Genomic DNA, 14,160 nt, shown 5'->3' on the forward strand with positions numbered 1-14,160 from the left:
ATGTTATAACGTTATTAGGCTTATAACAATGTTATTAGGCTTATATGTTATAACGTTATTAGGCTTATAACAATGTTATTAGGCTTATAACAATGATTTTTATGAGATATTAGGTTGGATTAGGCAGGAAACCCTTATAAAACGTCTGGCTAGTCTGGCTAGTGGCTAATAATATAACAATTCATATTTAATGCAAATTAATATTCTTTTATTGCATAGGAATTGTATTAAATAAATGATTTGTTGAATTTTGATGTATGTTTATTTTATTGAATAAACATGGGTCGTGTATTGCTTTGTCATACTACTTTATACGAATTAGCCTTTAGTCTTTTTTTGACAGTGTAACCATTAATGTAGTTTCCATCCTATTACTATGAACCACTAATGTTTGACAAACAACATAGTTTCTTCCTAATTTTGAACAACATATCCGTTCAATCGCCTAAAAAATGAATAGACTTTACTTTAGTAAAGTTTTGTGCTAAACTTATTTAAAATGCCACTTTGGTTTATTTAATGCAATAACATCATGCCTTGTGTTAACTCACGGGCATTGTGTGTCTGTGCAAAGCTGTTCAAAATAGTTGTCTCCAACTGGTGGACCTTTTTAAAAGCAAAACTTGTTTGCACTTAATGCGGTTTCACCTAGCAGGCGTGTGAATTTGTGGGTGTTAGATTTCTATTGAAATTCTTTGTTGGGATTTGCGATATGGAAAAGAGATCCTAATTTGTGAACAGGCAGGACAAGAAGTGCAGTGCCTTGTTCGTGCTCAATACTTTTAGTATACTTTTCCCATCTGTGTCTGCATGCTTGCCGAGTCTGTACTTGCTCAGGGATTTACTAGTCTAGAGCTGGTCACAGCGTTCAGGTATTCTGCCAAATTTGTAACCTCTTGCCTCTCGCTAAACCTGATGAGAGATCTGTGGCACGATATGTGCAGTGTGAAGAACAAACACAGCAGTCTGTAACCTTCAACCCCTGCGTGCTTGTGTAATGAGGGCTGTCAGGAAAGCCATGAGTTTGACCTCGCACCTTAGACGGAGGTCACAGGTGAGGGTTAAGGTCATGGCTGAGATTCTAGGGCTCAGACTGCTTTACAAAGAATTGCATGTAAGCAAAAGGTAGTGTTCAAGATAAGCCTGCACAAATCACTGGAAGGTTAGGAACATACTGGAATACCATTTAACGTGCGTGTTCACATTAAACATACCTGATGAGAACACACTGGTTGTTCGAACGCTTCCACAGTGACCTGTAGCACTCATTAGCGATGGCGTAGATGTGGGGTGGAATTTCCCCCAGGTGATGTCGGCTGTATCGCTCCACGGCTGCGGCATCGTACAAATCAGACAGACACTGATACGGGTTCACTGCTGCTAAAATAGAACCGATGTATGTCTGCAGAGAGAGAAATAATAGGATTTCGTTTTCAAACACGCGTAACACACTTAAAACACGCTTGTGTGTGTGGATGTGGACACTTACACGTGCATGAGTGTTTTGGTGACTACCAACCTACTTTACTGACCACTGATGCAAATTGTTTGATTGGTTGTCGAAATGTGTCGATTTGAATACCAAATAAATGCAAATCATCGTCTAAACGGTCAGTCAGGTGAGGTCAGGAGTCCCAACACACTCGACTTCTGTCACTCGTACACACAACTACACAAGGTCATGTGCGTTTAAAAAAAATGATGTGCTAGTATTCTGTGTGTGTGTGTACATGTGTGTTTATCCCACAAATAGAGTTAAAGCTTGTGAGGGATGTGTCAAAAATAACAAACCTGATCAATATTATTACATATAATACTGCTTTACACACTGCTATGTAAATGTGTTATAAAAATGCAACATTTCCAACCTACTCTAAAGGAGCTTTCAGTACGAAACGCTTAAAAAGAATAAAAATAAACTTGAAACAAATGAAACAAACTGAATATAAAAAGTAAAGAATTAAATGCACAAATGTCAAGTTTAGTACAGGCTGTTTTTTTTTTGCTGCTATCATGCGGATGTGTTTCTGTACTAACTTTCAAATTCAAACTCAAATTTTCTATGAAGAATGAAAAGTACTTTAAATGCGTTTTCTTGTTCTGAGATTTGTTGCGTCAAATCTGAAAAAAGAACTCAAAACAGTAGGTCTAGTAACAATATGAACGCTTCCGTTTCTGTTTGCTTCTGGCTGAATTACAGTAGAGGTGAGAACGTTTAAAGGTTTAAAGCAAACATTAAACTGTAAGCCATTCAATTTTAGGACCTTGGCAAAGGAAAAGCCCTTTTCCCTGAGACACAGGTGTTATCAGTTTCTTCTAAATGGGCTTGGCGGGACTCCTTTCTTATTTTAAGAACAGGAGAGATGAAGTCATTGAGTAAAGAACAATCTCCATTACTGCAACACTGTGCATGCGAACCTGCATCTACTTTAACAGAATTATCTTAGGCTATGTTGAGTATGCAAGGATAGTGTACTGCTAACTGCCCTATACATTTACTGTATACTACATACTGTTTCTTATAAAGGAGATTGTAAAATAATGATAATATGTAGTTTCAGTACATTTTGTAAGATGTATACTGACACACGCCTCACATACTAATCATAATGTAAATGTATACCGTATACTCTACACTACTTTTAGTTTTGGATCCAATTTTGCATAAATCATTTGTGTTTGCTGTTTATCAATGGAGTAGTGCAGGGATGACGTATTTTTGGAGGCCAAACTTGAAGTGCATTTTCCCATAGACTTCTGGAAGATCACAAAAAATAAACTCTGAGATTAACAAAGGTGTTTACACTTTTTGTCTATAAAGATAATCTTTACTAATTAAAACAACGCTTGTTACTTTTGAAGCCGAAATACAATCGCCAGAAGTAAAAAGCTAACATGAGGCTATAAACAGACTACATCACGGTCGCTCGATATCAACGTCACCACCTCCAAGCCTCCGACAACTTTTTCCAACTTCATTAAAAACATGTTCCCTGGTAAGTAATTACTGAATGAATGAATTCCCATACAGGTATTTAGAGATTTGTGCCCATGAGATTAATATGCACAATGTTGTCTAATGTCCCATGCCAAACAGTCGCTTTTAGCAACTTGTTAGCAACCGCCGTTTTTAAGACACAATAACGTTTAAAAAAGAATGAGTGGGTTATAATTGGTGTTATGTCATAGATAAAACGTGAAAATATTTAGAGGTTTTGTTAACCACAGACCTTATTTCAGGCGATTTACCAAAAACCCATTCAAAAAACCCATAGACTTTGGGGGGGGGTGGAACAGGAAGTGCGAAAATGGCTTCCAGGGTTTGCATACAAAAATACGTCATCTCTGAGGTACTCTATTGGTCTGGAAAAAGTTGTGAGCAATGCATTGTGGGATACAATATCCCTTGAACTGTTTTTAGATTATGCACCTTTTGGCATAAGCAGCATCCTATTTAGTAAGAAATGTTCTAGACAACATGCATACTGCATCCTTCTTTCTTTCAACATAGAAAGTAGTATGCTTTTAACATAGCTGTAAATTCCTGTCTGCGAAAGACTTGGACAAGCCATGTCTGACATACTGCCTCAGACGCCTCTCACACGGGCATTTAATATCCATTAGCCACTTCAGGAATACAGCAGCCCTGCCCTTCCCATAACCCTCAGGGTGTGTCTGCAAATGTGCGATTAAAAATGTGTAACAGCACACTTGGGGATTTAATTGGGGGTTAACGTCACCTCCCCCTGTGTGTTTTACTTGTTTTATTGAACTCGGTCCAATGTTATTAATAGCATTCGAATGATCATAATGGAGACTGTACAGATCACTAATGTATGTATGTACTCGAAAGAATGTGCGTGTTTTAATATGCAGTTGTTATACATGATCCATGCACAGACAGAAGCCGACATACGGTTACACTTTAGCAATGCATCATAAACACACTACACACACACTCGTCATTAAATCAAGTGTGTAGGGTAAGAGTTGAAATATGATCTGGCCCAACTGAGCAGAACTATTTTCTGCTACACACACACAGACTAGGAGAGAGAGAGAGAGAGAGAGAGAGAGAGAGAGAGAGAGAGAGAGAGAGAGAGAGAGAGAGAGAGAGAGAGAGAGAGAGAGAGAGAGAGAGAGAGAGAGAGAGAGAGAGAGAGAGAGAGAGAGAGAGAGAAAGAGAGACAGAGAGCACATGCAAAAGAAGTTTTCTGGATCACCAGCCCCCTCGTGAGTCTGTGTGTGTGTTTGATGTGGAAAGCTGACCTACCATTTTCTCTCCAAATGTAATTTGAAAAAACGTCCACAGCTGTTTATAATCAGAGCTGCAGCAAGAGAGAGAAACTTCATTGTGTCTTAAATGCGGTGGAATTTGAGCTCCATGCGACACACATTCCTCAGTACATTTCTGCAGGAGAAACACACACACTCGCAGCTCTTTCCATCCTGACTTCTGTGTTTTTAATGGCATGGAAAATGTAAGCGTTTATTTGCGTTGTGAAACTAATCACTTGAACCTCAGCGAGAAGCAAATAAAGTTCTCTGATCTCCGTTTCTCACTGGCCCCCGTCATTTCAGATGCGTTTATACATTCCGTTTTTTTAATCATTCTGAAGCTGAATAAGTGGACACAGCACAGACCACCAAAAACAAACCACCCACCGCACAAACAAATGACACCCTAATGAGTTCTGATTCCTCCCATATGTCTCCAATTAGCCAATCAATTCAGGTCTATAAAACGTGGAAGAGGCGGAGACTGCAGCTTTTGAATTTCTGTGATGTTATAGTTGAGGATTTAAAGGCAAAACGTGATGTTTCTGCGGCACCAAAAGGATATGCAAAAAAAACTTTCCCACGGCTTCATACGCTTCACCTTGACAACAATATTGAACCATTAGGGTGCGTTTCATTCAAATCTATTTCTCTCAATATAAGACAATGTTTTTCATTTGGGTGGACTTGTCGACTTGATTATGAAAATAAGACAATCAGCACTGAATGAACTAAAAATTTAAAGGAACAGTTCACCCAAAAATGAAAATTCTGTCATCATTTACTCACCCTCAAGTTGTTCCAAATCTGTACAAATGTCTTTGTTCTGATGAACACAGAGAAATATATTTGGAAGAATGCTTGTAACCAAACAGTTCTTGGCCACCATTGACCACCATAGTAGGAAAAATGTATTACAAATGGCTTTGTTCTATTGAACACAAAATAGGAAAACTAACAGTTCTGGGGAACTCATTGTAATTTTCCCTACTATGATAGTCAATGGTGGCCAAGAACGGTTTGGTTACAATTTTCCAAATATCTTTCTCTGCGTTCATCAGAACAAAGACATTTATACAGATTTGGAACAACTCGAGAGTGAGTAAATGATGACAGAATTATATTTTTGAGTGAGCTGTCCCTTTAAGTTGGCCAAAATAAAAAATCATGCAGCAGGTTGCCTTGTTTAACATTTTCGCAACTGCTTATTTTTTACAACTCTAAAATACACCTTTTGCCATTTTCAGACATGAAGAAACACTATTTTGCCCTTACACGGACATTTCTTTCTTGTCGGGACACGCCTCAAACAAGGTGTGGGAAATGGTTCCGGATAGGTGCCGGTGTAGTTTTCCTCTGAAGTGACAGTAACTCTGACGTTATTCTGATAACATCCCATACCTGCAGACCACACCCACCAACTCTTACTCACAGCTGACAGGACAGCTGACTATGAAGATAAATCAGTAGCAAAACTTGAGAGCATGTAGATTTTAATTTGGGAACTTGTAAAATAAGTATTTGTACCTCTACCTAAAATGTACACTGACAGCTCCAATGTGAAAACATGTCAAATAAAAGACAAGTGGCAGGATACAAATTAAAATCTACATGCTCTCAAGATTTGCTACTGATTTATCTTCATAGCTGACGCTCAAACCCAACCAATCACACAGCCTTACGTGACAAACAAACAGACAGCTAATGTGTGTGTGCATGTGCGATACAAAAAGAAGAGATTCCTCTTTTTTTTATATACACATATGGTGCTGATCTAAAGAACAAAGAAGTATTAATATTCAGTGTGTCAAGACCAAATGTTGCGTATTCATGAATATGGAAACAAATTGACAGATATTGCAGATACGCAGTCTCCGATGTATTATTGGACTGGATTGACAACTTTGAAAATGGAATAAAGAGTCAGTCTGCAAATCTGGAACTAGACTAAATGCTTTTGGCACAGACAACATCCCTGGCGCACCAAACACACAAACTCACACACTTTCAACACAGCTGAACCAGCTCCAGACTAAAACACAGTACACTCTTTTGTCACACAGTTGTGAGGAAGGATTCAGAGAGAGATAGAGAGAGAAAGAGAGGAGTAATTACGCAAATATATTTTACTTTGACACATTAATGAACAAAAAGCCATCCAGCCACCTGCACAACAACCCAGTATCCATGACAATTACGTCTTTGCCTACAGCTGAAACATTCACGCACACATCATTCACCCAAGTGCATGCGTTTATAAATCGTAGGTGTGATATAGCCAAATTTTGAAACCAAACTGTTAATATTACATTGTTTAATATCATTTATATTTATCATATAAAATACCATAAGAGAGATTTATCTTCATTGTTTCTACATTTTTGCTTTCATACCATACCAAATTTGCATCAACTACCCTTCTGCAAATATTGTTTATTTTATTGTATGCGTGTTTGCTCACATAGATACTCTTCTGTTTGTAGCGGAGCTGTAGGTTGTGTAGAATGGCCCCATCGTGCAGGTCCTGCAGGGTTGCCATGTCCTCCACCCCGGAAATACTGCTGCTGTGCATGGGATACACCCTCTGCCTGCTAACTGCATTCTGTTTATAGGTGTACACCTGTGCAACACACACATTTACAACATATATTAACAGTACTGTATCTCTTTCCTTTATTTGTGCATTAGTGTTAATACATGCACATTTACAGTAATGTACATAAAGACGACAAGAGAAACAAAAGAGAGAGCAGCACAGAGGGAACGAAAAACAACTGTGAACAATTATGTCTATGAAATCTGATTGGACAATCTATGTTTGGAGCCGTTGTTAATGGCACCTCTACACACGCTTGGGAATGCAACATTATTGAAATGCATATTTCATAAAGTAGCAAGTGGCATGGCAACCATAAATAGCCTACAGTTATATTACTCATGTATTATTGTCCAAATAATTACAATTATTTTTTAATACATTTAATTATTCTTTACACATGTGTCTGTTATTGCTGATGTTGTTTAAAAAACATAAACCCCATGCATTACTGTAATATTTCCAGATTTAAGAGGGTTTCAGGCATAGGAACTTTTAATTACTGCATTAAAGCTCAGGAATCATCTTCCTATTTATATCAGGTCCTCTCGCACCATCGATATCTCTCAATCCACCCCAGACACTAATATATAATAAGTAAGTGTATATATATAATTATAATATACTGCATATACTTCTAATATTATTATATTATTCTATAGAGTTTAATACATTCTGAAGTTTGTCGTGTCATGTCTTTTTTCTTCATCTCTTATCTTTGCGTTTTCCTTTCGCTTTTTCTTTCAACTGTATAGCACTTTGATTTGTGTGTTTATAATTAAAGACCGTCTTGTCTTTGATCCCTTAACCATGTTTAACCCACTGTAACAGAGCCCCCTTAGCAAAACTACAAAAACTCCTGTAGGTAACACAAGAACCAAAGCCAGAAACTCTCAAGTGTGCTCATCTGTACATACGAAAAACAGACTCAACTCGAATAACACACATGACAACTGAAGCATGAACACTGCTATAGTGCGTTTAGCTTCGTGTCAGTTCATCGAGTTTGCGGACCTGTAGATCGCCTCTGTGTACCTGACCGTCTCCATGATGACAAAACGGCCGCTAGCCTCTTGTGCACACGTGGCGACACAGAGATGTTTGTGTTTGTGTGTAAAATGAGAGCACGCCACCTGTTCAGCGGCGTGTTTTGAGCTGAGGTGCACGGAGCAGATGTTAAGCCACAGTTCCTGTGTAATGCATACACCACCATTCCTACAGCCTTACCTGTCCATAGTCTGTGTTAAAGACCACCACCCCACCAGAGCATGAATCCACGGTGCTGGGGACATAATGATCCTCCACCCAGAGCCAAACACGACAGCCTTGCCAAGAAACACATTCACAGTTGTTAGAAATATACAGAAAAATAGCAAAAGCATGTTATCTCAAGTTATAACAATGTTATAACTCAACTCAACTCAACTCTCAACTCAACTTTATTTATATAGCGCTTTTACAATTTTCATTGTTACAAAGCAGCTGTACATGAGACATATTGACTATAAGCAAAATAATTAAAGTTGTACCTGCAAAAACAAGAAAAAGTTGAAACACAGAAGACAGACATACCCACATACAAAACACTCCACACACACAATATGCACACGTACTAACACACATAGACATAGACACACACACACGGACGCACGCACGTACACACACACACACACTCAGTGAGAGCACACATTTAAGATAAAGGAGAGTATAACAGTTATAATAACAGTTTTAACAAGTTATAACAGTTTTAACAAGTTGTTGCAGAGTTCTCAACGGGATAGTTCATCATTTATTAACCCTTATGTCATTCCGAACCTGTATATGACTCTTTCCTCTGTGGAAAATAAAAAGATATTTTGAGAAATGTCTCAGTGGATGAGTCATTGGGGACCAATTTTGTTCGGTTACCAACATTCTTCAAAATATCCTTTTTTGTGTTCTGCAGAAAAAAGTCATACAAGTTTGTAATAATACTAGTTATGAGTAAATGATGACTGAATTTTTATTTTTGGGTAACTTATCTCTTTAATCGTTTCAACATGCATGTCAACAATGAATGCAAAGCAAATGGAGACATCTCAACAATGCCACAAAATGTGCTCACATCTGCCAAGAAACCAAAGTCTAAATGCCAGCTTAAATACATGCTGTCATCAAGGCAAAAGTGGGACATGCCAAGACGATCATTGTTGCATTAAACTGTGAAATGTGAAATAGAAGCATATCACATGTGCAATGTGCAGCCAACTGTAACTACAGTAAGAGCTCAAAGTCTCCAGAACAATGAAAGATCAACATCTGAGCAAAAACATTTTCCTCTGAGAGAGTCTACTAATTGGGACTGTAGGTCAAGGTTCTACAAATACCTCAAAGTCATTAAAGACCAATTCCTCGCTCACACTTTAATGTACAGGCTGATGGAAAAAACACATGGTTATGTGAAATGGCATGACTGCTTGTGAGGCCCCACTGAAGCAGACACACATGCACTTTAACCCCATTCCCTACTTCTAGCCGGATACACACATACACACCCTCAATCACTCACACACACACACACACAATCAGCAATGCATCAAACACTGCAGCATTGTTTTCAAGAGACAAACTGCATTATGGGTACTGTAGTTGTATGAACTGAGCCTATGTGCGAAAACAATTACCCATATGAAAACATATTTTTCCTGATGAGAAAAAAATGTAACATAACAAATAATTGTATGACCAGGATAACATAAATGCTGTAAAAACAAAAGAGTCATCAAAAGGCTCTTGAATCAGAAAAAAAGACAAATAACAGTAAAAAAATATTCTCTCTCTCTTTCTCTGTCTTTCTATCTCTCTCTCAACCTCTTATTCATTCAGTGGCATACACTCAACAGCCCTTTATAACCCAGAACAGCGGAAGAACGCACGCACGCACGCACGCACACACACACACACACACACACACACACACACACACACAAAGTGTTGAATGATTCGACTGAACTGTTACAGAACAGCTGTGCAGTTGGACACACAGAGAGTGAGAGTAACACACTTTCTCCCAGCAGCCGATGTGCTCCGTGTGTAAGTGTCCGCATTCAGAGAGTTTGATAAACCACAACAAAAAATAATCAAGACAATAAAAAATACGATTCAAAATATGGGTCTGTGCACTACAGAGAACGCCCATCAGTGATGCAACTTGAGTTTAGTGGGAAATAAACACTGAAATAAGTACTGATGAAAGCAGCTGATTAAATTATTGCATTACCACTTGTGTTAAGAGACTGCAAATGTATTAACATTATTTAACATTGTTCATGTACACTGTTCTGCTGTTGACCTGTTTATCAAACCAAGTAGTGTTTATTTATTTTTTGTTTATAGCCTTCACTTTATCCCTTGTTTAACAGATCATTAAAACGGAAAAAGGAATAAACTCAACAAACTAATGAATTAAAATAACATTTATAATAGCTGCACGCTCCCCCAGGTAAAGTATACAATGTAAACTAGTAACCGGATTATTACAGAGTTGAAAACGGCTGCAACAACCACAAAACAAGCTTTAATTTGCCAAAACAGGGACACGAGTGGGTAGAGGAAATCGACAATTTCATTACAGACTCAGAGTCTTTATCTCAGTATAAAGACAATGATTACTAACATCTGTTACTAACATTACTGTAAATCTTGTTAGTTTATAGCGTTGTACATTTGTGAGTTCACTTTTAACCTGCCACGTCTGCTAAAGTTAGCTGAGAATGAAACAAAAGAGAGAAATAAACATTGTTAAATTGAAAGCAATACACATCGTGTTTATATTACAATGGCAGACATTTAAAGAGAAAATCACACTTTTAATGGTCCTTTACAGTAGTCTGAATAAGTGAAGTGTACTGCCCGCTGTTTAAAACATGGCATGTATCGATCACAGTCAGTGTTTTGAGTATTAACAGTCATTGTTTACTGTTGAACAATACACAAGAAATAATACCAACCAAGCTCAAAAAGCTTTAAAATGAAATTGTACACAAAATTGTACAACGCACATATAAATCAACTCTGTACTGAATAAGTCTTAAATTGCTTTAAAATCTCAAATCTCAAAGTCTGTCTCATTAAGTTAATGTCTCAAACCCACACAAACAGGAAGCTGCGTTTCACCCCAAACCGAATTTATCTCAGGAATTCTGGGCCTCTAATCCAATTCTCCATCTCTGCAATAAACCAAACACACTGCTTTCTCAATGTTTCACTCATGGGCTTTGTAAAAAGCATTGTGAACCCCCTCAAATGAAATCGCAAACACGCACGTCTCTCTTCGTTCTGGGTTAATGTATCATTGATCCCTAGACACACACACACATATTTACATAGCTATTTAAATGGGGACATGCCATAGACTTCTATTGTTTTTAAACAGGTCATTTGGACCAATCCTAACCAACACCCTAACTCTAACAAAACATTTTGCATTTTTAGAATAATTCAAAAATATATTTAGCATTTTTACAAATGAGGACATCCTAAATTTCTCCAATGCAAGCTAAACCAGACAATACCTTTCGTCACAAAAGACATGTTTTTCAAGAATATATATTTTTTTCACGTTTAAAAAATAGAAAGAAGCTTTTAAAAAAATCCTTCGGGTTTTGTTTGGTCTGTTACAAATGCAATGACGTAAAAACAATAGTTGATATGCTATGCCCATATCCTTGACAGAAGTGTATTTCGAGTTAAGCAGCTCTGACTGTGTCTCGTATTTATCTGCAAACAATTAGGAGATTAGGACAGCTCAACCAGTTTATGACCCACACGTTCATGCAAAATATCTTATTCTCATCACATGAAAACTATCCAGCTTGAACGTTCACACTGATTTCCTTGACCTTTTTAAATGGCACAAAACTTTAACAGACATGACATTTATACCAGAAAGAAGAACAGAGAAATTGTGAGAGAAAAAAAAAAACAGGAAGAAATAAAAAGACAAAGCGTCTGCCAGATTTTCTGGGCATCTGCTCAGATCCTGTGCTAAAACAGATGTCTCGGGATAGTCACGGATTTAAACAGGTAGCGAAGACTCCAAGGAAAACATCACACGCACAACTGATGCACAGCTCCCAAATACAACATCAACCACTTCAAATTTCGTTTTATGTTGAGATAAAAGAAAAACCTCTCGCTTTGATGTCTAAAACTGTACTCTGTGCATGTATGCGCCAGTGTTCCCTTGCATTGTGTTTCTAAACTCCTAAAATAATATCAGAGTTTTGGAGAGCGGTCACGCTGGGCGGAGTAAAGGATGAAACAGACCAGAGTAACTCTGTAATCTCACTGTTGCTTACCGAGCATGTTTAGAGCTTACTCTCTCTCCCTTAATGTCTGCCTCTCTCTCTTCCCCCTTTTTTGCTTCCCTCAATTGGCTGCAGGATGTCGGGGATCAGATATCGTTTAGGTCAACAGGAAGACAGACAAATGATGAAGGGCATTCCTGCATACTTCGAACCCAAAGACCCAAAATCCAGCTCTCGAACACCAACAGTGATCTACATGCGTGCACTTAAAGTTTGGAGTTGTGTGGAGAGTTTTGTTTTCTAGTCACATAATCAAACCTTTCTCACCAAGCAACCCCCTAAAGCACACACACACATCTTATACTTCATGGCTGCCTGACCTACTTTTTAAAAGCCATCTCAATTTCTCTCCTTAACTGTGAAAAATGTGTGTTTATACTTCACAACGAGGAATAAGAGTTAGATCGTGAGAGAAAGAGAGGTATAAACTAGGTACAGCAGAACAAAGACAAAGACCATCTTCATGCATGTGCACATGCATGTGTGTGTGTGTGTGCGTGTGTGTGTGTGTGACCATGTGTGTACGTGTGGCCTTTGCACCTGGCTGTAATTTAGAAGCAGCACAGAAATGGAATTGTGATGAATCATAACGGGAAGTTCGTTTATTTCTCTGTTTAGCCGTTATAGTGCGTTAGTCAACAAATAAGACAGTAAAGCAATAAAGTGTTTGTGTTCATGTTTTTGTTGACAAAACACACTCAACTATCAGAACAAATGGATAAATGCAAAATGAACCTACTAACAGTTCTTTCCTCTAATTTCTTTCTCTCTCTCTCTCTCTCTCTCTCTCTCTCTCTCACTCTCACTGTTCTGGATATCAATCTCCTCATTACAAGCAGCTTTTCACTCTGCTGTTTAATCATTAAGCTACTCACAAGATTTAATGTGTGTATATAAAATAAAGGGGAACTGAAGAGGTAGAGATCTGTTAGTGTTTATGTGCACCCGAGATAAACATAAACCTGCCAGAAATGCTCCTTTCTATTTTCAAAGATAACAATTATTCGTAGTTTTTTTAATTTACAAAACCTTTTCTTTTAAAGGTACAGTGTATGAAATTTAGTGCCATCTAGCGGCGAGGTTGCGAATTGCAACCAACGCCTCACTCCACCCCTACCTTTCGAAGCAATACGGTGGCTGACACAGCATTAAGATGTTGTCAAGTTTTTGCTTCTTTGCCAAAGGAGATAACGTATTTCCGAAACGTGCTCGGCTCGTGAAACAACATGCCGAATTCCATGTAAGGGGACCTGCTGTGTGTGTAAATAGAAATAGCTCATTCTGAGATAATAAAAACATAACGCCTCATTATGCAAGATCTTTATACACCTCTGAAGAGCTAGTTATGTACAGTATATTATATTGCATTTTTGTCAATAGACCTTTATTTTGATAAATCGAGTTTATTTCAATGTTCTTGCATGTGACACTGAAATAATGTGCGGGTCCTCTCCCTCTCTCAGCACCATCAAAAATCTCTTGTTTATGTTTAAACTTGGTCAGTCAAATCAAGTTGGACCCTCAGCGGATCATTTGCTTTGTCTACTCTGTAGAAGTTCGGTCTAAAGAGCATTTGGACAAAAATCTGTTGTCATTTACGGCCTTTGTGTATTTTTAGAGCAGAAAAAACAAACATACATAAATCTTCTGCTATCACCGTGTCTACACCTGACACGACAAAAGACAATAGAACACATTAGAAGCCCTTATAATTTAAAATTTTGTCTAACACTGGATGCGGCGTGATGCGACGATCCCATTAGAACAAGCCGTGTGTTGTGTCGCATTGCACCCGGTCGCATGCGGTGTAAGTTAATTTTGTCGATGTTTAGAAGTGAACTAGCATATGGGTTAGATGCTCTCAATGTCGACACTCATTGACTTTGGCTACAAAACTCTATGTTTTCAGTAATTATAATTAACATGATCCTTAAGAGC

The 14,160-nt window shown here is 38.0% G+C and overlaps 1 protein-coding gene across 1 annotated transcript in view; it reads right to left on the minus strand.

Moving 5' to 3' along the window:
- Window positions 1-14,160, minus strand: part of myo10 (myosin X) — a 40,959-nt gene that overhangs the window by 23,470 nt on the left and 3,329 nt on the right. Inside the window, exons 2-4 of the mRNA XM_057333503.1 lie at window positions 8,102-8,199; window positions 6,740-6,898; window positions 1,215-1,402 (exon numbers count right to left, since the gene is read on the minus strand). Of these exons, the coding sequence (XP_057189486.1) occupies window positions 1,215-1,402; window positions 6,740-6,898; window positions 8,102-8,199 (445 nt within the window). The remainder of the gene's footprint in view (window positions 1-1,214; window positions 1,403-6,739; window positions 6,899-8,101; window positions 8,200-14,160) is intronic.

Source organism: Triplophysa rosa, linkage group LG5 (assembly GCF_024868665.1).
Source record: "Triplophysa rosa linkage group LG5, Trosa_1v2, whole genome shotgun sequence".
In the NCBI taxonomy this organism is placed as follows: Eukaryota; Metazoa; Chordata; class Actinopteri; order Cypriniformes; family Nemacheilidae; genus Triplophysa; species Triplophysa rosa.